Here is a 26,644-nt window from a genome sequence, read left to right on the forward strand (position 1 = left end):
CCTGATGATTACTTCTCACAAATATGAAGCAAAATTTTCACTGTTATTGCACCAATGTTGGACCAACAATTTGTAGTTTGTTTGACATATGTGCCTACCATTCTTTTTTTGTAACATGTACCAATGATTAGTAGGGTAGAAAATGACTAGAGAATTAAGTAACATGTACCAAAAAATTCGTCATATTTACTAAATTTTCCTCTCAGTGTGGAGGCGAAAATAATGATGGATATTCAGGTAGAATAAACATGCTTTCAAAATCAAAATTATGAATGAAAATTTACTTCAACGCATCGAATATTTATTTTATGTGATGAAATAAGAGGTTTTTCTTCGATATCGCAGAAACATATTGAACGAAAACTGTGTCTAATGATGATTGTTCGTGACTAACTGATCACCCCAAATCATGCATCGTAGGGAAGTTATACCCTGGTCAGCTGTTAGCAAACAATAGTTAAATTGTAAACACGGTACGGTTTGATCATCTGGGATCGCGGGTTGGGTGTACCATAGCAGGAAAGAGAAGAATTACCTTATAGCCGCTCTCTCCTGTACGAAAGAGAGAAATGGAGGAATTGACAACTTCACCACAGCTGAAGGCGATCGGAAGCATCGCACAGCGTAGCGATCAAGGGAGATGAGCAGAAAATTCTGTAGATCGACGGAGCGACTTCAGTCTCAAGTAATCCACCACGGGAAACACAGAGTGTATTGATTGTATGTCAGTGTCGTTCGTTTCGAATATTAATGTAAATTATAATATTGTGAAATGTGAATTGTAAATATATTGTAGAAGTGTTTAAATGGATTAAATGTATAGTTGTACCAGCACTGTCTGTTTTCAATTAAGAGGAAGAACCCTCCGCTGTTGATTGTGCTGATTGTTCGTGGATTAATGTTTGCCTGGGCACTGCGTGAATATAGTGGTTTTTATGTGTGTTCACCGACGTTAGAGGAACACTATTTTGGTGGGGAAAGGACTTTCCCAAGTAGTGTTGGGTGTCAGGAATAACTGAGCTTTCGAAGTGGGCCGGACACCCAACATTTTGGTCCTTCGAGCCGGATTGTAGTGTGAACAATTGGCGAAGTGCTTTGTGTTCGCGGTTTCTATAACCGCTCGCCATTTGAATTGGCGAATAATCGCCATACAAATAGTGGAACAAGGACGTTTTATTTCGGGGAACAATTTCAATTGAAGCGGAAGAAAAGGAAATTATTTTTTTTTAATACGCCATAATTATCGAAAAGGCGAAAAGAATATCGGACTGAAAGCGTTCAATTAAGTGGACTTTTTCTACTTTGGACGTGCTATTGGAACAATTCGTGTTGTGTGAGACTGACTCCTAACATTTTTAAATTGAAATATGTAAAATTCATTTGTGAACTGGTTTGAATAACATGGTGTTTCATTTAACTGAACCTGTGGAATCGTATGAACGTTTTTTTTAATTGTGCTAATGTGTTTCCGAAACAATGTTATGAAAATTGAAAAATTTTGTGGACGAAATGTGAATTTTGAAAAAAACTTGTACTGAATTTGTAAACTATTTATGCTGTGTTGAATTGATTGTGGTGGAATTAATTCACCTATACGCACATTTGTACTTCGGACGTGGACAATTTGGGAATATTGTGTTGTCTGGAGAAACATGGTGCTTGATTATTGCTGGAAACAAGCATGATAACTGAAGGACAAACGGTAGCTGGAAGAATTATTGCGGCGTAACTTTGTGGAAACGGATGGTAGACTTCTTGGCGTACAGTTGGATACTCATTGAGATTCGCCTTTTGGGAGATCCACTGATTCAACATAAAGGGTGTTTTGGACGATCCTTCGATTCAATAAACCTTTCGTCTCTTAAGACGCGTCCACATTACGCTAATCGGCCTTAGCCGCCCGGTAAAGCCGACTAAATGTGGACGTACCGCCCGGGCTTGCCGACGTGCCGAAAACCGACTCGAATCAAACCGAACCCAAACCGAAACAAGTGGGTCCGGTTCGAGAAAGTCGAACCAAAACAAAACGAAGTAAATTAGCGTTGACGACATAGTGCTTCGTGTGTTCGTGACGGCTTCGTGCATCCGATGGGACTTCGGCTTCGTGCACCCGATGGGGCGTCCACATTACTTAACGAACCGAATATGCCGCCTGGTACAGGCCGATCGGTATCATTCGGCATAATGTGGACGCGCCTTTAGAGTCAGCATCAACAAGAAGAGGAAGCAGCTTAGTATTTTCTGTTCGGTGAGTGAAGAACGTATATGCCAGCCGAAGTTTTCAGAAATACACATAACTAAATAAATATCCTTGCCTCTTTGTTGATTGCCACCTTATTTCCTACATCGAGTGATTGAGTTAACTATTGGCCGAACTGTATTTATGGGGAAGGATTACATATTTGATAAAACGTTCATGCTTCATTGGATCTTGAGCGACATTTTTTGGAACAAACTTTTCCAACGGTATTCTCTGGGATTCTGAAGTCGTGTGGTGGCTGTGGATTTACTGAAACGAACGGCAGACACTATTGGTGCAGCTGTTGTTTTCTCCAGGTGAGATACAACAGTATATGGTTCGCCGGGGCCAGAAAACATAGATATTACACGGTGGTTTTTCCTCCTCTTCCCTCCAATTTGAATCACCCTGAGGCTGGTCGACTGTACGAGCTGTAGTATTCTGATCAATTTGTGATTTTGGGACACCATAAACTAGTTTGTCAGGTAAATTACATGGTATATGCGAAGCTAGGCTTTATTTCAGAATACTACACCGTAACTTTCTTCGTTGTTTTTCGTGTCATGATGCCTGCTGTTTTTGGATCTACTACCATGAGACCTCCATCCCTGCGATTTCTACTGGTAAAATTGAAGGATATTCAGGCATCCTTCAACGACATCCGACGTTTTATACAAAACTTCCGGAGTGAGGTGGATAATTCTCAGGTGGAGGTACGGTTGGAGAAGTTGGACGAACTATGGGAAAGATTCGGGCAAACGCTGGTGGAAATTAGGGCCCACGAAGACTACGAGGAGTCAGATGATAATCTTGAGAAGGAAAGACAGGAATTCGGCAACGGTTACTACGAGTCCAAGTCTTTCCTGTTGGACAGAGTTAGGGAGAGGGAGGACGGACCTGGTCGCTCTGGTAGAGGCAGCGAGCCCTCAATGCAAGGTACACTGGACCATGTACGCCTGCCTCCAATACAATTACAAACCTTCAGTGGAGAGATATGCGAGTGGTTGAGCTTCCGGGATTTATTTCAATCATTGATTTATTCTAAGGCGGATTTACCGGAAGTGGAGAAGCTGCATTACCTGAAGGGATGTTTGCAGGGAGAGCCAAGGAATTTAGTCGATCCATTACCGATTACTGCTGGCAACTTTCAAATAGCGTGGGACATGTTGTGCAGAAGATACGATAACAGCAAACAGCTGATGAAGCAGCATGTACAAACTCTATTCCAACTGCCAACGATGACTGAGGAATCGTCCGGAGATTTGCACGCCCTGTTGGAAGGACTGGTCAGGACAATTCGGATACTTGACCAAATCGTAGAGCCAGCTAATTACAAGGATCTTCTATTGGTGCATTTGGCATCGTCACGCCTGGATCCACTGACCCGTAGAGGATGGGAAGAGTTTACAGCCACCAAGGATCGAGATACGATCGATGAACTAGTCGAATTCATGCAGCGAAGGCTTCGTTGATTAGATTCTCTGCCAACAAGAACTCATGAGGGAAGAAGTCAACGTCAACTACAACAACCAACAAGGGAGAAACCAACAGTTACGAAGGGTAGTGTCAACGTTAGGCCCCGCTGCTTCGGTTATACTGGGAATCATTGGCTTAACCAGTGTAGTGTATTTCGGCAAATGGAGGTTACTGAGAAGCAAAGAGTATTGCGTACACACAACCTTTGTCGCAACTGTTTCCGAAAGGGTCATCATGCGAAAGAGTGCTCATCGAAAATCATATGTAGGAGATGTAGTGGTCGACACCATACTTTGGTGTGCTACAGAGGTAGGGAGGACCAGCCAAGGTTTGTTGCTACCCCAAGGAGCCCCAACGGTAACCTAGCAGCGAAGAAACAGGTTCAATCGAGTTCATCTTCGGCGCCAGGAGTTAATCTATCGGCAAATACGGTGATACCAACTGCATGGGTTTCCAAACATTCATCGCAGGTTTTGTTGGCAACTGCTGTGATTGTACTTGTGGATGATGACGGCAATCGTATAACTGCACGAGCTCTCCTCGACTCTGGCTCGGAAAGTAATTTCGTGTCGGAACGACTTAGCCAAAGGTTGAATCTGGATCGAGAACGTGTAGACATTCCGGTTCTAGGAATCGACCACGTCGCATCTAGGGCGAAGCAAAGGATTCGGGTTGCAATTAGTTCTCGAAACTCAAGTTTCTCTCGGGAAATGAGTTTTTTGGTGCTTCCCAGAATGGCGGTGAATATTCCATCGGAAACAATCAACTACGAATGCGCAACTCCAGAGGGAATCAGGCTGGCGGATCCCTTATTCAACGTACCCATGGCAGTGGTCATCGTGCTTGGGATCGAATCATTTTTCGACTGTTTCGAATCCGGTAGAAAATTACATTTGGGAGAACAATTACCTACATTGTATGAAACGGTGTTCGGCTGGGTGGTGTGCGGGTGCGTTGGAACCAACCGGGCAATGAGAAGAACCAGTAACAAGTTTACAACGGAGGAATCTAGATCAACAACTACTCAGTTTAGATCCATTGATGAGGCTAGTTTGGTTAATAGATGTGTTGAACCAATACGAGGCAACGATTGGTTCACTCGAATAGTGGAAGGAGACACATCAGGGAGCAATCACAGAAAGAATTACTCATGATTGCCAATGGTGAATGAGAGTTGGAGAACATCAAAAATCAATTTTCGAGAAACTGAATTAAGGAAACTCAGATGTTGAAAGCTTTTGTTTCAACAGTCTAGGAAAATTTTCAAAGCAATTGGAGGAATCAATTTTGGAGATTTATGCAATAGACTTCACAAAAACCCAAACCAATTCCTATCCTTCACCCATCCCCGACGAAGAGGAGTTTCTTTATCGTTTCAGAAATCGGCAATTTCAGGGTGGGTGAGGATGTTCGTGACTAACTGATCACCCCAAATCATGCATCGTAGGGAAGTTATACCCTGGTCAGCTGTTAGCGAACAATAGTAAAATTGTAAACACGGTATGGTTTGATCATCTGGGATCGCGGGTTGGGTGTACCGTAGCAGGAGAGAGAAGAATTACCTTATAGCCGCTCTCTCCTGTACGAAAGAGAGAAATGGAGGAATTGACAACTTCACCACAGCTGAAGGCGATCGGAAGCATCGCACAGCGTAGCGACATGAAGACGAAAATTTCACTGTCTCTGAAGCCGGATGCCCAACCCGTTTTCCGACCAAAGCGACCGGTGCCTTTTCATGCCATCCAAAAGGTAGAAGAGGAGCTGGATCGACTCGAGCGGTTGGACATCATCTCGCCGGTCGATTTTTCGGACTGGGCAGCACCCATCGTCGTTGTCAAGAAACCGGGGGGAAAAGTGCGTGTATGTGCCGATTACTCGACTGGGCTCAACGCAGCACTGGAGACCAACAACCACCCTCTTCCTACCCCGGAGGAGATCTTCAGCAAGCTATCCGGCAGTCAAGTCTTCAGCATCATCAACCTGTCGGATGCCTACCTTCAGGTGGAGGTCGATGACGAATCCAAGAAGCTGTTGACGATTAACACCCACCGTGGGTTATTCCGTTTCAACCGATTGGCTCCAGGGGTCAAGTCAGCACCCGGTGCATTCCAGCAGCTAATGGCGAAAATGGTTTCGGGTCTACGTGGTGTGGAAGTTTTCCTCGACGATATTCTGGTGCACAGCAAGACTCTCGTGGATCATAACCGAATCATCCACATGCTTTTCAACCGTCTGCGTGACTATGGATTCCGTCTACGTGTGGAGAAGTGCCGATTCCACCAGGATCAAATCAAGTACCTTGGACATATCGTTTCTGCTAAAGGTATCCAACCCGATCCAGCCAAGATTGCAGCCATTTCGAAAATGCCCGCACCAACCGACGTTCCCACCTTGCGATCGTTCTTGGGTGCAGTCAACTTTTACGGCAAATTTGTCCGCGAGATGCACCAACTACGCCATCCGTTAGACAACCTTCTGAAAAAGGACACGAAGTTCGATTGGAGTAAGGAGTGTCAGCACGCTTCCCAAAACATCAAAAAAGTGCTACAATCTGGTCTGTTGTTCACCCACTACAATCCAGAGCAAGAGATTATCGTGGCAGGAGATGCGTCAAAAACTGGCATTGGTGCAGTTATTCTTCATCGTTTTCCGAACGGCATCATCAAGGCTGTGTCACATACATCGAGATCGCTGACTGTAGCAGAGCAGAACTATAGCCAAATCGAAAAAGAAGCGTTGGCATTGGTTTTTGCTTGCACGAAGTTCCATCGTTTGCTGTGGGGTCGCCGGTTCACGCTTCAAACGGACCATCAACCATTGCTGAGAATTTTCGGATCCAAAAAGGGCATTCCTGTACATATCGCAAATCGGCTCCAACGATGGGCCCTGACACTTTTGGGATACGATTTCAACATCGAATACGTATCAACTCATGATTTCGGTTACGCTGACGTACTTTCCCGGCTTATCAGCAACCATCCGAAACCCGACGAAGAAGCAGTCATCGCTATGGTTCGAGTCGAAGATGACGTTAGTTCCTGTTTCCATGACTCTATTCAAGATCTTCCAGTCACCCACAAGAGCCTGAAGATCGCCACTAAGAAGGATGCCGTGCTCCAGAAGGTAATTTCCTACACACAAGGTTCCTGGCCATCACGGTGCGAAGGTATCGAAGATGTAGAAGTTTGATCTTTCTTCAGCCGTCGAGATTCCTACTCCGTAATTGACGACTGTATCATGATGGCGGATCGAATTGTAGTTCCCAAAAGCCTGCAGAAAAGGATCCTCAAGCAAGTTCACCAAGCACATCCTGGCATCGAACGGGCAAAAGCTATCGCTCGTGGAACCGTTTTCTGGCCGACAATAGATGAAGACATCACCAACTACGTTCGTAGATGCCCAAGCTGTGCGAATGCTGCAAAATCTCCACCACATGCTCAACCACAACCGTGGCCTCGAGCTGAAGGACCCTGGCAACGACTCCACATCGATTTCGCTGGACCTGTGGATGGAGAATACTATTTAGTTGTGGTGGATTCTTTCTCAAAGTGGCCGGAAATACTGCAAACTCGTTACCCGACTACTTCCACAACGACCACATTTCTTCGAGAATGCTTCGCAAGATTTGGAATTCCTACAGTCATTGTGTCGGACAATGGAAGCCAGTTCACCAGTGCTGAATTCCGTGATTTCTGCGAAGAATTTGGGATCGTCCATTTCCGTACAGCTCCGTATCATCCACAATCAAACGGGCAAGCGGAGAGGTTTGTGGACACCTTGAAGAGATCGCTGAAGAAAATTGTCGACGGAGGAGAGAGGTCAACCCTTACTGCGCTTCAAACGTTCCTGTACGTCTACAGATCCACTCCATCAGCGGTTCTGAGTGGACAATCTCCAGCCGAGGTAATGCTTGGACGCAAGATGAGGACAACTTTGGACCTGTTACGACCGTCACCCAAACCAGAATTTCACCCGCAACATCAACCAGTCAAGCGAAGTTTCCAAGCTGGTGCTCGAGTTTATGCCAAAGTCTACTCTGCAAACGATAAGTGGAAGTGGATGCCCGGTGTTGTGCTCGAAGCTATTGGCAACGTCAACTACAACATATTATTGGACTGCCAAGTTGGTCGACGCAAAGTGCTACGTTCGCACATTGATCAACTCCGAACGGGAATGGAAGAAGTTGCTCCTGCACCAGCACCATTATCCACCTTGATTAACGACTTTGGACTTACTCCAGCTGAACCAACACCTCAGCTGGACAGAACCCAATCTTCGATCCAGAACGATCAACCAACACCTAATGAAGTCCTGAACTTGGATCAACCAACATCCGATGAGGAGCACGTTGAGTCAGCCGAGGTTCTTGATCTTCAAGATACGTTGTCGAGTGAAGGAGATGAAACTCTACTGTCAATGGATGTTCCCCAGCCGATTCTGACATCGACACCTTTGCAACGTCCCGTGCGATCAACCCGGCCACCAATCAAGTTTCAAGATTACCACTGCTACCAAATTAGAGGGGGAGATGCTACCTTGGCTACCATGACTGTTGATAGATCACAGTAGCCATGCCAGAAGCAGGAGTGACATGCTTTTAGATTTGTGATTATTCTAGTTTTACCTTCCAACTAATAAAGACATGAAATCCTCAAGCTCTCATAATTTATATGACTACTGAGAAGGTAACAAGTTACAATACTTATAACAAGCCATTCCTCGTAATACACATAGCACATTGTAAAATGATGATTTCCAAACTTTTTCAGCATGGAAAGAATACACGAAACCGGGAAATTTGAAGATAAATTCTGATTTTTCTAGAAAATTTGAACGAATTTCATACCAAAAAAACAAAACATCCTCATTTTACTCGTTACGCCATCTGGTTGTAAATCCAACGTAAATTCGTCAATTGGCGATCTAACGCAAAACGTAAACAATCGGTGAGACATCTGGATTCTGTTTTTGAACTAAGAAAATTATGATAAGGCAACCTAAAATTGAAAAACAAATCACGTATGTTTTACTTCCGGACTTTCCAAAGTAGTTCTGACATGCAAGAACCATGCATTTTTCTACTTGTTTTTGATGGTGCTCTCGAATTTCCGTCTTTGATTCAACCATTGTCAATATTAATACAATTTTTACTACTGAAAGAGATAAGAAAATAACATGTTCTATATAAAAATGCGCAGAATTAAATTTCTTAAAAACTCATCGCAATCAAATAATCTTTTATGATTATAACATTCTAATTTATGGAAAGAACTACAAACCTTCCATAAGCTCACATGGCAAAATTTAAAACCATCATCACTTTCACCGCAGCGCCGCCTAGGTGTAGATTTGTACGTTAGATCGCCAATTCCTTACAACAAATTTGGAGCTCTCTGGTCCAAAGGATGACAAAAAAGCGTTAAAAATGCAGAGTGGAGAGAGAGAGAAAGCGGATAGAGAGATCGGAAGGAATAGAGTGAGGGGTAAACGAGGGATCCGAGCCGTAAAGCAGAATGAGAGCGGCTCGGATTGGTCTAAGGTCACGGACCGTCGAAGAAATCATATCGATCTAAGAGAAAATATTCAAGATTAAAGTTGTGCTTTTTGGAAGTGAAGTTCGAGCGGAAAAAAGGGAAGACGGGCAACATTCACCCTCCTCGCAGGAATCAGACGACGAAGGAGGTACCTCGGAGAAAACCCCGGTGGTCAGCGAGCCCCCAACGTTATCACTGCTCCACACCTATGCGGTTGAGTCGGTCGAACGTTTCGGAGGTCACAGTGCGATGAGTTCTGGTCGAGCCTAGCTCATCGTCACTTGGACCGATGAGACCGATTTCCGTGTGCGGGCACCGTGAGTAGAAAATCAAAAAAAACACAAAAACCCTTTTTCTCCCACAAAACCAACATACTAACCTGGAGTCAACCTGTTCCTGCTCGACCGCAACGATTCAACCTATTAACCTGAAAAGAAAAGAAAAAAATATATAACAAATTTAAAAAAATACTTACCATTTCGTTCTTACGATAAGCAAATTCTCCATTAAATTCAACACCATCAGCTTCCGTAGTATTCGTGAGTCCACCACGTTCAAAAGGAAAGAACCGACCCTGAGGTAATTAAACCAATCAGTACCACTGAGGTAACAGGTGGAGGATAAATTCCAGTTTAGTTTAGCATCTAGGATTACGCCTAGGTATTTCACTGAACCAATGCATTTTATTCCCTTTCCCCCAAGATGTAAACACAGGCCATCTGTATCTTGCTTGATACCACATCGTCGAGCTCGCCACGTACCCTTATAACTGGATCATACTCATTATAGTTTCTAATGTTAGATTATCAGGTCTGATTGTCAATGGTTGCTTTTGTATCTGATAAAATAATTAGATTGAGTTTAGGTAATACATCTTTCTCCATATCGATATGCATTTCGATTCGATTCAATATTTTGATAAGACAATCTTATCGTTGATTTATATAAAAGGGTCCATTACCTTTAAATTTCAATTTTCGCCTTTTTTCCTTCCCATTTCCGCTTAAAGTATATGGAAACTATTGGATCACGTATAGACTAGACTAAAACGCTGAACAAGCTGAAGGAATAAGAAGATTCTCTTTTTGGCAATGGAATAAAACGTCGACCTCCTACGCTTTTCGAACGAATTTCTTTCACTTTCAGGATCATCGAATGACAAATTCGCAAAACGTTTTATAGGTTTCTTCAGTACAAAGTCTCAATCAAAACAATAAGTAATATGTAGAAAGTTTTTAGCTTTTTTTTATTAGATCGTTAAAATTAATTTGCTAACAACTGCTGAGCACAATTAACGAATGATAACATTCTGATTTTGGACATGTCATTTCAAAACGGAGCATATTCCACCAACTCTTCTCCATCAACGCTAACCTCGACCTCTAACTCGGGTTCCAGTTCGTCATGTTCCACATCGATTGTGTCTTCAATCTCTTCCATTATCTCCTCAGGCTCTTCTTTGGAAATACTGTCTACTTGGTTCAACTCTGAGTCCTGGTGTGTATTTTCGTGTTTCTTCCTACCGGAGGAGGTGATAAATGCGGCCGGGCAAATCCTGCAGGCATATGGCCTTTCCCCGGTGTGGATCCTTTCGTGAGCCACACAATTTACCTTCTGCACGAAACTCTTGTCACAAAACTTGCATTTGTGGCGCCTATTGTCCTCGTGAATGTCAATGTGGAGATTGAGTTTCTGCTTGCAGTTGAACAACTTCGTACAGTAGGGACACTGCAGGTTCCGTTCCGGTGCCTTACCCTCGTGCACAATCATGATATGTTTGGCCAGAGAACTCTTGAATGGAAAGCGCTTATCACACTGTTCACATTGGTATTTCTTCGTGTGCATATTCTTGTGGTAGAAGAACGTGGGATAAGTGTACGTCTCGAATGTGCACCCTTCCACTTCGCACGTGTACAGTTTCGAATAGGTGGTGATCTCTTGACCCTGGGCGTTGTAGCGGGGCCGCGGTACGCTATTCTGGACCCGATATTTCGGATCATCTGGATAGTGCTCAGCCATATGATAGCGTAACATGGTTCCACTGACGAAATTTTTCCCGCATTCCTCACAGATGTACGCTTTTTCTCCAATGTGCAGTCGCTTGTGGTTTTTGAAGTTAGCCTCATGGTTGAAACGACGGCCACACTTTTTGCACTCGAATGGTTTCTCGCCTAGAAAAAAAAAGAATACCGAGGTGAAGGAAGGATAGCCTGAGCTTATGCAATTGAAGAATAGTTACTTCAAGTCTTGTTTCGGATTGTTGATTTATTATCCGCTTATTACCGAAGCCTGTAGGAACGGATTGAAAGCATTCATTTTATCATATGTTTTGCCACAAAAAAACATGGCAAACGATTCAACTCTTTTACGGGTAGTGCAGACTATATTTCCACCAACCATTTTTTTTTTGCCTCCTCTTTAACAATAAATTATCACTTCTAGCCTTATGTGGTAACTAGTTCTGATTTCGGGTAGTGCAGACTATGTTTCACCCAACCATTTTTTTTCCTTCTCTTTAACAATAAATTATCACTTCTAGCCTTATGTGGTAACTAGTTCTGATATCTATCAACATGCCTCATTTTTTTTGAACGCGAAATAAACAAAAAACTATCCGTTTTGGAGCTATTTTCGTGTTAACAATTCTCAATTTAGAGCAGCAAGAACAAATTCCCCGGAAAATCATTGAAAAACAATCAATTTGTTGATGTTTTCAATACATATGCACTGTTTAGGACTTGCTGAGTCTGATCAAGAGTCTTGTTGTGACGACCGAAAATAAATTAAATAAATTGCGGCAATGTGGTCAATGTGACGTTCCCAAATTCTACCGTCGCCCAGTCGGATGGTATAACGTAGCTTCCCAACCTTCTCCACAATTTTTCCGAACTTCCATTTATCGTTAGACAAAAAGTCTCTCACACGCACTGGATCATCCTCTTCAAACTGACGAACGGCGTAATAATTGTTCGCTCTTGGCTCATACTTGGGCAAAAGCAAATCCAATCTTGATCACATTTGGCGACCGAACACAAGCATTGATAGTGACTCTCCGGTAGACGGGTGAATCATTTTCCGGTAGGTCAATAAAATTTTAGAGAGCTCCAAGTTCATCTCCGCCTTTATTCACTTTAATGCTTTTAGTTTCTGCTAGTGATCTCCGATAATCGTTCGATTAATCGATTAATCGAATACTTCCTACAGAAATCGATTATTAATCGAACGAATACTGCACAACCAATAATCGAAGTGAACGAATAATTTACGTCGATTAATCGATCCAAACGCTGAGAGAAAAAAACGTACGGCCGTTGCAGTTTTATTCTGAAAATCAATCATTATCTTTGACGCTCCCGTAAGTTCATAAACGAAGCTCAATGCCGTCAACGCGAATTGAGCATTCTTTACGACTTTAGGTGAGCGTAAAGGATAATAATTGATTTTCAGGTGGAATTAACATATTTTTGATTCCATATGGCTTTCTAGCAAATGAGAAATATTAGTCTGACGGATTATTTCTCTCAGTATTGCGATTAATCGATTATTTGGGTCGATTAATCGTATCGAATAACGAACTGCTGAAAACTATTCGATTAGCTGATGAACGATTAATTTCAAAAATCGGGGATCACTAGTTTCTGCTTAACGTTTGGACGTAACGCATCGTTCGTCGCAGGATGGTATGGCGCCTCTCTTGTGAGTAACTCTGGAATGTTGCTGCAGTGAACTGAACTCCATGATCACTCACGAGTACCGACTGTATTCCGTAGGTATCAAAAATTTCTCGACACATGTTTACGGTATTTTCAGAAGTTATAGAAATCATCACGATTGGCCACTTACTGTACGCGTCCAAGTAAATAAAGAAATATGTATCTAAGTATGGCCCAGCGAAATTCACGTGGACCATTTGAAACCGCTCCGTTGATGACTCCCAGCAATGTAATGGTGTCTTGGATGGTTCTGCTCGGCCTGACAGTCTGCACAGTTAGCAATCATTTCTTCAATTTCCCGATCAATTTCAACCCATCAGCAGTAACCTTTAGCCAGTGATTTGGTACGTGTGTTACCAAAGTACGCACTATGAAGCTCTTCCAGCACCAGTCTTCTGAGCTTCGATGGAACGTAAACCCGGATTCTTCGTAGCAGGCAATCATTCTGGAGAGAAAACTCGCTTTGATCCACGCCGAACCGGTTTTTCGCTTCAACATTTTGCCCATATTCGAGGGCTTGAAGTAGAACCCGCAGTAATGACTCTTCGGAAGTAGTCTGGGCTAACTCAGTCGCAGCAGTAATGACAATGTATCAATCTGACTCATCTCAATGACATCAGTCCCTTTCACGATATTTTCAGCTTCCCTGTGCTCTAACGGGATTCGTGAAAATGCATCCGCATTAGCTCATAGTCGAAATGTTGCAAATATGTTTCGTAGTGTTGCATCCGTAAGGCTGACATTACGGGTAGGTCCTTGTGTTCGCCAAATATCTTTGTAATCGCTTGGTTGTCCGAAATAAGAATAAACTTACGGCCGTAAAGGTACTGAAAATATTTCTTTTCTGTATGATTGAGTACGCTTCTTCGTCAACCTGCATGTACCTTTATTGCGAGCGATTTAGGGTTTGTGATGCAAACTGTATTGGTCGTTCTTATCTGTCTGGCATTATGTGGCTCGATAATGCCCCCACTCCATAGGGAGACGCATCCGTGGCAGGAATAAGAGGAAGCTCTGGTGAGTAATGTACTAGGCAACTACCGGACTGAATAAGTTCCTTGACCTGCAAAAATGACTGTTCACATTCCTTGGTGGAGTTTAAGTCGCAGATATTCTCTTTTCGTTATCCTCTTCGTTGTTTCTATTCTCGCGTGCGCACGCGGTGCGCGTCATTGACAGCACGGTTTGGGAAGCACACAAATGGACAGAACAAATGTATGGGAAAATTAGAATGCTTCTAGTTTTCATCAATTTAAACACTTTACACACCAAGGGATTGTAATGTATAGCATATCAAACAAGACAAAGTCAAACAAAGGATTTCCGATTCGATTAGTATGCAAATCGTCAAAATCAGTTCGTAACAAAAATAGTTACTAACGTTAACTGTATTTCATAAAAAGCGTGACTTGTTTTCTGATTTGGCACCCTTAATGTAAGACGTAGTCCTACGTCAAAAATGTTTTGTGTATTTTGACATGTAAACATGTCGTTGTATTGTATTTTGCGTTGATTGTCACTTTTTGATAACATTCAACAGCGTGTGTTGAGCGAATATTTTAGCTTTACAATGCCAAATGCCTGTCTGGAAATCGGTTGCACCCACATTTGTAGACTCTATTTTGAAAGCAAAAAAACTATGTATCGGATCAAGGGGGAGCTTGAAAGATGAAGGATGAGGTTCAACAAAACCATGTAGAAACATAATACAATTCGAAGGTTTAGAAGGAAGTCTTTTTATGATTTGTTTCGTTTCATTGATAAGACTTCAACAACCCGTAAATATTTACTTTTGTTTTATTTTCCTTAATTCTTCGATACAGATTTTTCAAAGATTCTTTTTTTGGTAAAAATACAGATATACAGTTTTTTTTCAGAAAATTTCACAGAATTAAATGTGACAACCCTGATTCGAAGCGTTTCACAAAGGATTCATTATTGCACTCTTCATTGTTGGTAACACAGTTTGTGTTGAAAATGCTTCACTGGTTTCTCCAATAAGACCTGAATAATTAACAGCATCAGGGTCTAACGGATACAATCCACACTGCCGGAAGCAGTTAACCAATGTCGATTGTAGGTTCGTCATTCTATCCACAGCTTGTTTTAGAAGTGATGCAATTTCTTTCCTCGGAAGTATTTCACCGTTATTGTCGGTCCTCCATTCTACCAGAACTTGATTCCAGAAGTTTTCGAGTGGTCGGATAAAGCTAACGTTCAACGGCTGGGTGATTTCAGTGGAATTCGGTGGAAGACAAACCAGGATTATATTTTTTTCCGTACATAGCTGCATCGTTTCAAATGAGACATGCGACTTATATCCATCTAGAAAAACTATAACAGGAAACGTTATTTTTTGCTGGACAACCCAAGGATAAAAAACATCCTTGAAAAACAGGCAATATATATCCGATTCGGCTTTTGCAGCGGCCCAACCTTTGGGCAATTTCTGCCAGATCTCTTTTGGCATCCTGAATTTATACGGGTATATCATCAACGTTGGTGCTAACTGCCCAGTTGCGTTTCCACAAAACAGTGCAGTGTAAGATTCACGTTCGGCGTTTCCTACCTTTGCGTGGATGAGTTTTTGACCGGAATTAGCTTCCTGTGTGGGTATTGTACGTACCACTGTTCCGTCCAAATTAAATATCTTTTCCGGAGACTTCAAAACATGGGACAGCGCCTCTTCCTCGAAATGCTCACGAATTTTGTGAAACCAGCTTCTGATTTGTGGCTCAGAAACGGCCGTACGAGGCTTTGGCAATACGCTTAGTACCCGTCTCGGTATTTCTGGATGCCGACTAAAGAACCCATTGACCCATTTACGACCAGGTATCCCGTTTTTGAACGGATTGGGACGAGCTGATTTTCGCACATAATGTGCTACGGTTGACACTAATCTCTTGGTGTCCACGGGGAATCCAACTTTTATTTTGGCTAGCAGCCATTCAACTATTCGTCCTTCTTCAGTTGCTTCGAGAACTCTTGCTTTACCAGGATTTGGTTGAGAATGCCTTCCTAATAGCTTCTCGCGCAGTGTTGAGTTCGGAATCCCATACAATCTTGCCGCCTGCCGAACGGAACTCCCGGTTCTCACCATTTCCAGAGCGTCTGCTACTTTCGACCTATCATATTGCATGCGTTTCGGGGCAGCGTCTTTTTTGCTCTCCGCAACTAAACGAATAAAATCTGTTGAATGGAAAAAGGAACAAGTAGAAATGGGGGAATCCTTATTCCAATCATGTTTATGTTCGTGATAACCGATACTTTGCCAATTTTCACAAAGGCGCAAAATCGCAAGTAAGTTCATATTGAAATAAAATAACATTATAATCATGATTTCAATAGTATTTATTCCATATCATTTTTAATAATCTTTTACAGTATGAAAAACTTTAAAGCAGGGACAAACACACAATCCAACATTGCATTCTTTGCACTCATAACGGGATTCACGTCTCCTTTTATTTTTACGGCAAACAATGCATCTCCGGACTTTATTTTTTCCATGCACGGATGTGCACGAAGCAGGATAGTGTGTTTCTATGAGTCTTATAGGATTATCATCAGTAGTATCATCACCGCTGTGAACTAATAAAAGACTGCCATGAACAAGCGACGTCAGTCTTTATGGACACAAAAAGTGGCCGCCGTATATAGACGGGATCAGCCGCTGAGATGCACCGAGTGACTGCCGTATATACACGGCACCCGTCGCGAAAGGGTTAAAGTATGTGAAAAAAAAATAAATCAGAGCAGTGTACCTGTTTCGTTCAGTATTTATTATTCTTCATTTACACTTTGTAAATTGATAACTGTCAAGGTTGATAGCCACTTTACTAAGGAAAACAACTAATATGGCGGATAGCTGAACGACAAATGATATTGGTTAACATTTTGTTTGCCAATTTTTCGGATAACTATTGTTTTGCAAGTATACACAAACATAATTTATCAGAAGAAATCAACAAGCAAGAATGAAATAGAGTATTTTGTTAAGTGAACGGAATTAGGCACTGATTGGAATGAGCGAGAATTTCAATAATTAGTGTTATTCATGAATTTGGTATTTTGAAAACTTTATACTCTGAATTGAATAAGTACAAATGCAGTGGCGACTCGTGATTAAATTGACTAGTTGTGCACCTACACGGTGACCCAAAACTTTGACTCAAAATTGCAAAATGGGGGTTAATTAGTGCTCGAATGTTGTTTTCTTTATGCAAGAATTTTAATGGATTGGCTGAACTATCTCGTGTTTCATCGTATTTCAAGCATTTCTAAGTCTAATTTCAATTTTCATCTATTTTTCATAGTCGTGCGTAGTTCATATATGTTGTATATAAATTTAAAATAACATTGTTTAGATGCGCAATGGAGTGTGATAGGCAGGGCTCCGCATAGTCATAGTCAACTGAGGATAGTCAGTTGACTATCTGACTGACTATATCCGTATTCAGTTAATAACAGGGGTATGACTAAAACGTCAAATCCCTCATATTGCCAGTGTACCCAATATTGCTGCGGTTCACTGACATTTTGGTTCTCTCAATTAGGCTGATGTCACATTAGGCGGATTCGCCGCCGCGAATATCGCGACGGTTTTTTTCTCGATATGAATTCACTTCCAAAACCGCCCCGCTCTGTGTGGCATGGCTCATTCACAATACACTGTAGATCCTCCGCTGCGGTTTTACTCGCGGAATCCGCGTCGGCGAAACCGCCTAATGTGACATCAGCCTTACTGTTGTTTACAACTCGGTCCGGTTATATAGTCGAATAGTGGCTAAATTTAAACTCCTTGTTAAATGTGAACACCTCCATGTGAAACCGAAATATGAAAATCGTTCATGCAGTCAGCAATAAAGCAGTCGGTATCATTTCATTCTTCCCAGTCAAATTGTCCATTGCATTTTGAAGTGACTTCCCTCAAAACGAATTCGTTCCTCTCTTTCTCTCTCCCATGTACGTGTGCATGCATCGATGTTTGAGTTCAACGTATATCAAACAACATGTACGCTACAGGTTTGCTAGATTATTTAGTATCGTACACGAAAATTACCCACACGTATAAAATAGCGTGCAGTGTGTGTGCGCTATTTTGCACGCCTAATACTAATACTAACGAGAGGACCATTATAGCATACTTGATAAACGTCTAAGTTCGTTGGTTTGAGTTCACGATGGGTAGACAATAAACCGTCCATTGATGTGGTAACTTCTTTTTTGCAACAGAAATCATGTTTTCGTTCTTCTTTATATGGATGAAAATAATATTCCGTACGCGGGTACGCGAATTAGTGTCAGGGGGAAATGGAAGTGTGGATTGAAGTCAGTTGAATGAAGAGGTAGATTTGTATTCATTAGTCGAGTCAGTTAAAATAACCACTGACTGAACTAGTTCACTAGTCATCCTCGCTAGTCATTTAATTTTCTAGTCAAGTCACTTTTTGTTGCCGGCGATTGCCGAAGCAGTTCTAGTTGAAAAGAAGCTACTGAGAGTAGAGTCGGTACTTATTTTTTACCTTCGAAGATTTCGGGCCCTACTGGAGATAGCTTTCACGTCATTCAAGGATTACATGTTCTGGAATCCTCTCTCCCACCGTTTTTGCATGGATATCGTCACGAAAAATTCACATTCAAGCAAAACAATGCTACTATTCATATCAGCAAGGGAACTAAGTTTTACGTACGCGGTGTCGGGGTGGCCATGTACATAACGCACAAATGAAACACGCACGAACGTAAATACAAACAAATTTAAACTATATTATTGAACGGACTAAAAACAGACTACATTGAATGATGACGGACTTGCAATGTTATTGTTTTTGTTTTCACTATTATGCTGTTGCGCGCGTCTACGGGTGACAGCTTAGCTGCAACCAGTGTGCTCAGCGATGTTTATGTTGGAATGATAATTAGGGATGTCTATGTTCCCAACAGTTCCCCTCTTAATACAACTAGTACGGATCAAACCTTAACGGCGGTTTTCGCGGACTTGAAGAGCGACAAGGTACCTGTACAGCTGTTTCTTTTCTTTGTATTTCCGGTTGATTTGGTGCTTATTGCAGAAAACGAAGGTATGATGCTGAAAACCGCTGGAAAAGCTGCTTGGGTAGAACTTATTGATGTTGGACTACTGTTGATTTGATTGCAGAACTGCTTCGATCCAAGGTTGAAGCTGTCGATTAGGTCCAGTCCGTGCAGGTTGAGTTGCTGTTTGACCACGATGAATCGACCATGACGCTTTCCCCCCTTGATCACTACTTCACAAGAACACTCGGAATCCAGTTTTAAATTTGTTCCCGACGCTGTGGCAGCTTTAACCGTTACAGGACTCGTTGTGGGTAGCCCGATATTCCTCCATGTCTGCTCGGAAATGATGCTGACATCCGATGCAGTGTCGAACTGGAGACCGATCAGCCTGCCGTTAACTTCTGCTTCCACATACCTCCTTCGCTTCCGTTGGTTTTTCACCTGCACACTTCTTGTTACCACTGGCTTGAATGAGTGCCGCTGGCTTGAGGATTTAATCTTTTTGGCACTGGTGCAGTACCCATCTTTGTGGCCTACTTGACCACAATCCTTGCACCGATGATTGATGAAAATACAGTCTTTCGAATAATGCATGGCACCACAGTTCTAATAAGGCGTTGCTGGACCAGCACTTCGCTGATTTGAGGATCTCGATTCTGGCGATCCTCGCCCTGAGCGGGTTCCCACTTAACTGCTACGCTCTACACTGCTGCCGACGAAGATGCTGCCTCTATCATCGCCGTGTCGTGCTTGAGGTTCAAAAGTCGTTGACATTTTTTCCTAAATCTGCTCCAACGTGATATCATTCCGCTCCTCGATTCTGCTCAGCAACCTGGTTCTGACTTCGCATCGCTTTCTGCTTTCAGTCCACATACAAACACGAGGCATTTGAACTGATCCTTCGAAAGCTTCCCCAGTTCGAATTCGACACACAGTTTGTTCACCCGGCAGGCGAATGTTTTCTAGTCTTCAGTGGCTTGCTTCGTGACTTGCAAGCACCAGTACCGTTTGCTGATCACGGATTCTGGGATGCCGAATAAACTTTTGAGTTTGCTCACCGTGTCGTCGAAATTAACTTCGTTGGGGCTCTTCGGTAGGATGTAACTGGTGTACCTCTCGTGTTCCGATGACCCAACTCCCTCAGCAGCAATCTCACCTTCGCTTCATCGTCGAGTCGGACGGCATCTTTGGCGAATAAATCCTGGTAATGCACATACCAACCAGCAAACGTAATGTTTTGATCTGGCTCATATCGAAATTCGAGGATTTTACTCGCCAGCGAATCGAGAATTTGTTCCGGGTTCGTCGGCATTTGAACATTGATGGCCGACATCACCGCTCGAAACATCTGCTCTTGCTGCTTCAAAAATGATTGCTGCTGCTGCATCTGCGCTTGAAACTGTTTCTACATCTGCTGTTGCAATAATTGTTGCATCTGTTGCTGCATTTGCTGTTGCATCTGTTGCAAAAATTGCAGCATCTTTGGGTCGATCGATGGAAAATTTTGTTGTTGTTGTTGTTGCTGAAACATCGGCGGGAGGATGATTGGCTGCGACTGCTGTTGGTGTACACTCACTACCGGCGGGAGATTTTGAACTGCTGGATCCTGCTGCAGTTCATTTCCCGCCACTGATTGGTGTTGCGGGCCATTCCCGGGCGAAAACATACCGTTGTCGGCAATTTTCCTCCACTTCCGATAGCGAAACACTTTTGCTCACTCGCGCAAAATGTTCTCAATTGAACTTTTTCCTCGTCGCCACGTTTACGTACGCGGTATCGGGGTGGCCGTGTACATAACGTACAAATGAAACACGCACGAACGTAAATACAAACAAATTAAAACTATATTATTGAATGGACTAAAAACAGACTACATTGAACGATGACGGACTTGCACTGTTATTGTTTTTGTTTTCATTATTATGCTGTTGCGCGCATCTACGGGTGACAGCTTAACTGCCACCAGTGAGCTCAGCGATGTTTATGTTGGCATGATAATTAGGGATGTCCATGTTCCCAACATTAAGCAATGGATTAAGGACCCTAAACTTAATTTTTGGACTGGTCGGATCGCTCTCCAGATTTGAATCCTGTTGAAAATCGTACGGGGATCCTGTACGCAGAATCTACACTGAGGGAAAACGGTACACCATGATTGAAGAGCTCAAGGTAGCAATTTCGGAAACATGGAAAAATAGCGAAAAATTCGTTCAGCAGCATTTGGTAAATAGTATTCAAACACGAATTTTCCAGGTTATTAGCCGAAATGGCAAGGTTGCCAATTATTGAAATAGAAACTGGACAGCTGAAATTATCATATATAAGCACAATAAATAAACAAACAACTCTTTTGAACGAAATTGACGTTAAATATACTTTATTCTAAGCATTCACCAATGTATGAATGTATCTTATTGAAGTTCTAACTGCTTGTGTTACAACGAAATAGAATCAGGGCGGTCTTATAGAAGTTGGATAGAGTGTGTGCGGTGTTTAATGACGTGCCTCGCAGAAGACGTTCAGAACAATGTCTAGTAAACCGTGGTGAACCCCCGAACTCCGGAAACTGTGCAACATTCTCAGGAAAGCTCGTCACCGCTTCTTCAATTCGGGGTCTTAAGCGATCGGAATCATCTTCGAAATATCGAACTGACATACAAGACAGTGTTGTTCGACAGTTACAGCAACTACATTGCCAAGATTCAGACTAGCGTAAAACAGAACCTGTCGTGCCTCGTATCCCTCGTAGCGTCAACTTCAATGATATCCAAGCCAACACAATCGCAGAAGGGACGGATGGAATATCTCCCCTACTGCTGAAAAACTGCTCGAGGGAATTAGCGGCTCCGATTATGATCTTTCCAAAAACCTGGAAAGTTGCCTACATTGTTCTCATTCACAAGTCTGGCAACTACAAAAAAGTGGAGAATTATCGTGGCGTTACTCTACTGTGCTGTATTAGTAAAGTATTTGAAAGGTTGGTGCACAAAGTGATATCCCCCATTATTTTTGAAGGACAACACGGGTTCATGAAGTATCGCTCTACAACTACGAATCTTATGTACAACGTCAATGCCCTGTCTCGCGAAGTAGAAGGTAGACGACAAATTAACGTAGTATACGTTGACTTCGCGAAAGCGTTCGATACGGTTGTTATGCATCGTTACTGGGTGGAATCAACAGAGTTGGAACGTGATCGTTCATCAACGACCTCGGAGTTACTATTGATTCTAAGCTTAGATTCGGTGAGCATGTGGCCGTTGCGACCGCGAAAGCATTTTCCGTTATGGGTTTCATACGACGTCACGCAGTTTAATTCACAGGTATCCATGCACTGAAAGTACTATACAGCGTAGGGTAGGGCGGGGCTAGTTGGTCATACGGGTAAGTTGGTCAGTGACGATATCTTGGAATCTGAGCGTCCAAAAAATTAGCGATATATGGATGAAAAATAGCGAATTGCTGATACGAAAAAATAATCGAATCGGAAAAACTTTTTATTAAGTAGGTTAAAAAATACGGACATGGTTCCGATTTCGCCAAAAATCATTCACGGTTTGCGCATTATAAAATGTGTTCTCAAACTGGTTAATAACCATGAAAAAAAATCGGCTCAAACGTAGAACAAAGCTTTATTGTCCGTATTACCTTTAAGTATTAATGGAAATCGCTTTCAAAATTATTTTTGTTGAATTTTCATGAATATTCTTTTTTATATATAGAGGGGCTAGTTCGTCACACAAATTGCTCGTTTGAGAGCAACGCATATAAAATTATCAGGTATGCCGTGTTTCATTACGCAAGCTATAAACAAATATAGAAAGCATATGTTTTACTGCTAAATCCAGTGTATTTGAAACGAGACAACCACCACACAAACCACTTGCAATATAATTGTCATATTTATATTTTTTGCTGTAAAATTTTCATTAAATATAATGAACGCTTACATTGAATATCATAACGCTTTGAGTAATGTAGCATACCTGGAGGCTATTTCTATATACTTTGGGGCGAACGGTACAAATGTCATCAAAACAAATGCAAGCAAGAATGCAAGCGGTTGTGCGTCGCAGGGATGCCAGGTGATTTTTTTTTCAAAAGTCTTGACATGGTACGAGGAAATGTCATCACCATAATATCGGAGGAAAGTTCTTAACACAAAAACGGAACTGTGATAACTCTATTTGCTTATTCCAGCTTTGAAATTTTGGTTTTAACTCAAACCATATCCATGAAACTAATTGTAGAAAAGATATGTAATCGGAAAACCTTCGATTTGTGAAGTGGTCGTTTGAAAGATCTAGGTTAATCTATTGTATAGTAGGGCCAAAATAATAGAAATTCAATGTCACAATCATTCGAATTTTCGAGCGCAAATGAACTAATTTCTTCTAGAGACAATGTGTATTCGGACTGCTTCGTTCGCTGAGACTAAATCCCCACTTTTTTGACGATATTTTTGGCCAATAGTTGCAATTTCATGGAAATAATATCTTTTAAAAATCCACGTACGCTATCATACTGAAATGTCTTCACATATTTCACAATGTCTTCAAAATGTCTTCACGAAATCAAATACCTTCAAAATGAAAACATGTCTTCAAACCTGGCATCTCTGGTTTGCCGCAAAGTGGAAGAGAGACGAAATCGCTAGAAAAGATTGTCTGACTAATTTTCAACGATGAGAATTTGAAATTTTCATTAATTTGTTTTTTTACTTGCTACATGATATTAGTTAACTGTTTTTGTTGAGCTTGAGCTTGAGCTTGGGTAGACTGTACAATTCGTAGTTGCTCTCCGTGATTGACCTGAACCAACCAAATTGCACAAAGAACACACAGAATGACGCTTGGGACTAGCAAATCATTCTCGTTGTGCAATTTTCGGTGATTCGAGCTTTCAATGATCAATAACGACGCTGGTCACGTCCTTACAGTCACCAGGGGAAGGGTAGGAATGTTAGTATGATATTCGCCGCCCGAAGGCCAGAAGGGTCGCCTCTATAGCGTGGTTCCCTAGCGTTTATCATGGAAGGGATAGTTTGTTAGTGGGAAGGGGTAATAATCAGGATTCACTGTGGTAAGTGATGTGATTATGCTAACGCAAACTAGACATCACTTGACGAAACGAAAACTTGAAAACCAAATGCATTTCGTAGCCGTGAAGATATTAAAGGGTGACCTGAAAAGGTCTCTGCAAAAGGATCATAACTCTGGTAAGTGAATTAATGTTGTAAGCGTGGACCCAATTACTCGTTGAAACGAAAACTCGAACATCAAATGCATTTCGTAGCAGCTGAACGGTAACCTGAAAAGTCTCCTCTGTTCAACGGAGCAAAAACTCGAAAATCAAATGCATTTGAAGATTGAATATATTGAAGGGTCACCTGATAAGGTCTTATCAGACTCGGATCGGACTTAATACTTGTGCCTAGTCGCACGTCATGCTCTTCCATTGTAATACACGGAAATCACGGAAGTTTTCCGAATTGGGACTCTAGCATCTTGAACCTAGTCTTGCAATTTATATTTGAACCTCGAAAAGGAAAACTTGATACCTGCGATTTGGATTTGTAATAAAAACTAACAATTTCTCAAGTAATCAGTCGAGCAATTATTAACGAAATCATTGTTCTTGTAGTAAGGGTTAGAATGACATAATTGAAGGAAAAGCAACGTCAATCCTCTATTCAAAAAAAAACGAAAAGGAGATACATACAAGAAGAACTCACTGACATTCAAGGTGAACTACTAATCCCAAGAAAAAACATGGGTGAGCAAAAGAGACAAATGTAAGTTAATTCAAACTTTTCTCTCGACCTCCGTAACATTCCCATGGTCGAAACGCACACTACATTGAATATTCTTGCATGGAAATCTTATGGCCGCTTGTACATACACATCAAAGTCAACGTCTAGCTAGATTTAAAAGAAAAGAAAATCGATGTTACGTTGACGTCAATGCGCTCTTTACCACGAAGACAATATTAGATATATAAAAACCTCTAAAACTATTGGATCTTCTAAAACTCTAGAATGTCGTTTAGATTGAATGCAACTTCGCGCGAAAATGCGGCTGCACAAATCTCACGCAACTTCGAGAAGTAAACAACGACATAGAACTGCACCGGCGTGGCTACACCGTCCGCTCCGCCTTGCCGTGACCGAAATCGTCTGCCTCGAACAAACAAAACAGCCTGCCTCCATCCGTCAGCTATCGCACAATCAAAATATGCTCTCACAAAAACTCGACTGTACGTCAACCGACGAAAAGAATCAAACTACCTTGGTTATCCGAAGCAAACGAGTCCGTTCTGGGAAGCAAGGCAACCACACCAATACAATCACATGTTTGCTGGACATCCTCCACGATCGCGTACTCGTAATGCCACACTCTCGCACGCAGCCGCACCCGCCATCACCGCAGTCTTCTACTGACTGACACTTTCTCTCTCTCGCACACAACACCGAGAGACTTGAAGCGGATTGCATTTCGGATCGGTTATAAAAATAACAAATTGTCAATAGTACTTAGCTGGGATGTTGATGTTTCTCGATACAGTTGGATCATTTTGCTAGCAGAATTAGTGGTTAGTGGATTCCATCCTTAATATCACTGCTGTAAAAAACATGCTCTAAAAAGCAAGCTACCACGTATACACACATAACCACGGTACACGAGAGAGTTGAAAAAAAAACAACGCCATAATCCAGTAAAATAACCACAAAACTGATTAACTGAATTTGAACTTTTTTTTCATTACAACACCATTAACACAACGAAACCAGAAACCATTTTCACGATAACTTCCACCAACAAACTATTCCTAGCAGCGAATAGAGCCGAAACAGGTTTTTTTTTTATATCTGTATTATAGTGATTTTCAACACTTTTGGCTGGTTCGTCACTTTTTACTTCCAATTTTGGAAGAATGTTGGGAGTGAGAATTGAACTCGTGATCTTCAGCGTGAGAGGTATGGATGTTACCACTACGCCAGATCGGCTCCCGAAACAGGTTGAAACGCGCTAAACAAAGAAGAAAAAAAAATCAGACGCAAAGAAAAACTCATCCGCACCCGACGAGTGTTCGGTCGAGACTCAATATTAGTTAACTGTTTTTGTTTTGATTTAATTAATTAATTTATAATGAAGGAAACTTCTAATGGAAAACGCTTATTATTTGCTCAAAAATAACATGCCTATTATTGACCAATTTACCCCGTGTGTGGGGTTAGTTGGTCAATTTATTATTATATAAAGACGTTAAATAAAAGAAAAATGTCAAATAATTGATTCTCTAGTTATTTTTCATTGAAAGGGTAAAAGGTAAGCTTCATTGTGGTACATAACATTCTAACGCAAAACTTCTTACAACAAAGTTATTATAAGTTAAAGTTAACTACTTTTATTCAAAAATGACCAACTAGCTCCGCCCTACCCTACTAGTTCGCATTACGCTGGGTACGCTGCGCCAGTCTGGTTCCCTTACCACTCTGTCCATTCTTTTTGACTAAGAACGCTTTTAGAAATAGGATAAAATGTCTATCATAGGTATAAACAAATTACAATTTGTACGACTAGTCGAAGACGGTGTAAATAAGTCGTAGGAAATTTCTTTGACGAAAAATCCCCGGCCAGAA

The 26,644-nt window shown here is 41.8% G+C and overlaps 2 protein-coding genes across 3 annotated transcripts in view; both read right to left on the reverse strand.

The window, feature by feature from the left end:
• Positions 1–26,644, reverse strand: part of LOC129773362 (uncharacterized) — a 56,073-nt gene that overhangs the window by 7,372 nt on the left and 22,057 nt on the right. Inside the window, exons 11-12 of the mRNA XM_055776960.1 lie at positions 10,586–11,420; positions 6,873–7,217 (exon numbers count right to left, since the gene is read on the reverse strand). Of these exons, the coding sequence (XP_055632935.1) occupies positions 6,873–7,217; positions 10,586–11,420 (1,180 nt within the window). The remainder of the gene's footprint in view (positions 1–6,872; positions 7,218–10,585; positions 11,421–26,644) is intronic.
• Positions 11,427–26,265, reverse strand: LOC129774767 (uncharacterized). 2 transcript variants are annotated; one of them, XM_055778717.1, is made up of 2 exons: positions 18,656–26,265; positions 11,427–16,151 (listed from the first exon to the last, which is right to left on the reverse strand). In XM_055778717.1, exons 1-2 carry the CDS (start codon positions 18,678–18,680, stop codon positions 14,884–14,886), a joined length of 1,293 nt encoding a protein of 430 aa, XP_055634692.1. In that variant the 5' UTR covers positions 18,681–26,265; the 3' UTR covers positions 11,427–14,883. The 2 variants fall into 2 exon arrangements, with proteins under 2 accessions (XP_055634692.1, XP_055634693.1); XM_055778718.1 differs by having other exon boundaries at positions 18,488–26,263.

The sequence above is a fragment of the Toxorhynchites rutilus genome, chromosome 3 (genome assembly GCF_029784135.1).
Source record: "Toxorhynchites rutilus septentrionalis strain SRP chromosome 3, ASM2978413v1, whole genome shotgun sequence".
Classification (NCBI taxonomy): Eukaryota; Metazoa; Arthropoda; class Insecta; order Diptera; family Culicidae; genus Toxorhynchites; species Toxorhynchites rutilus.

Coding starts and splice junctions, on each gene's coding strand:
- LOC129774767 (XM_055778717.1), bottom strand. CDS start 18,680: ATGTACATGGCCACCCCGACACCGC. Junction 16,152..18,655: donor CATGGCCACCCCGACACCGC/GTACGTAAAACT, acceptor TCCATTCAACAG/ATTTTATTCGTTTAGTTGCG.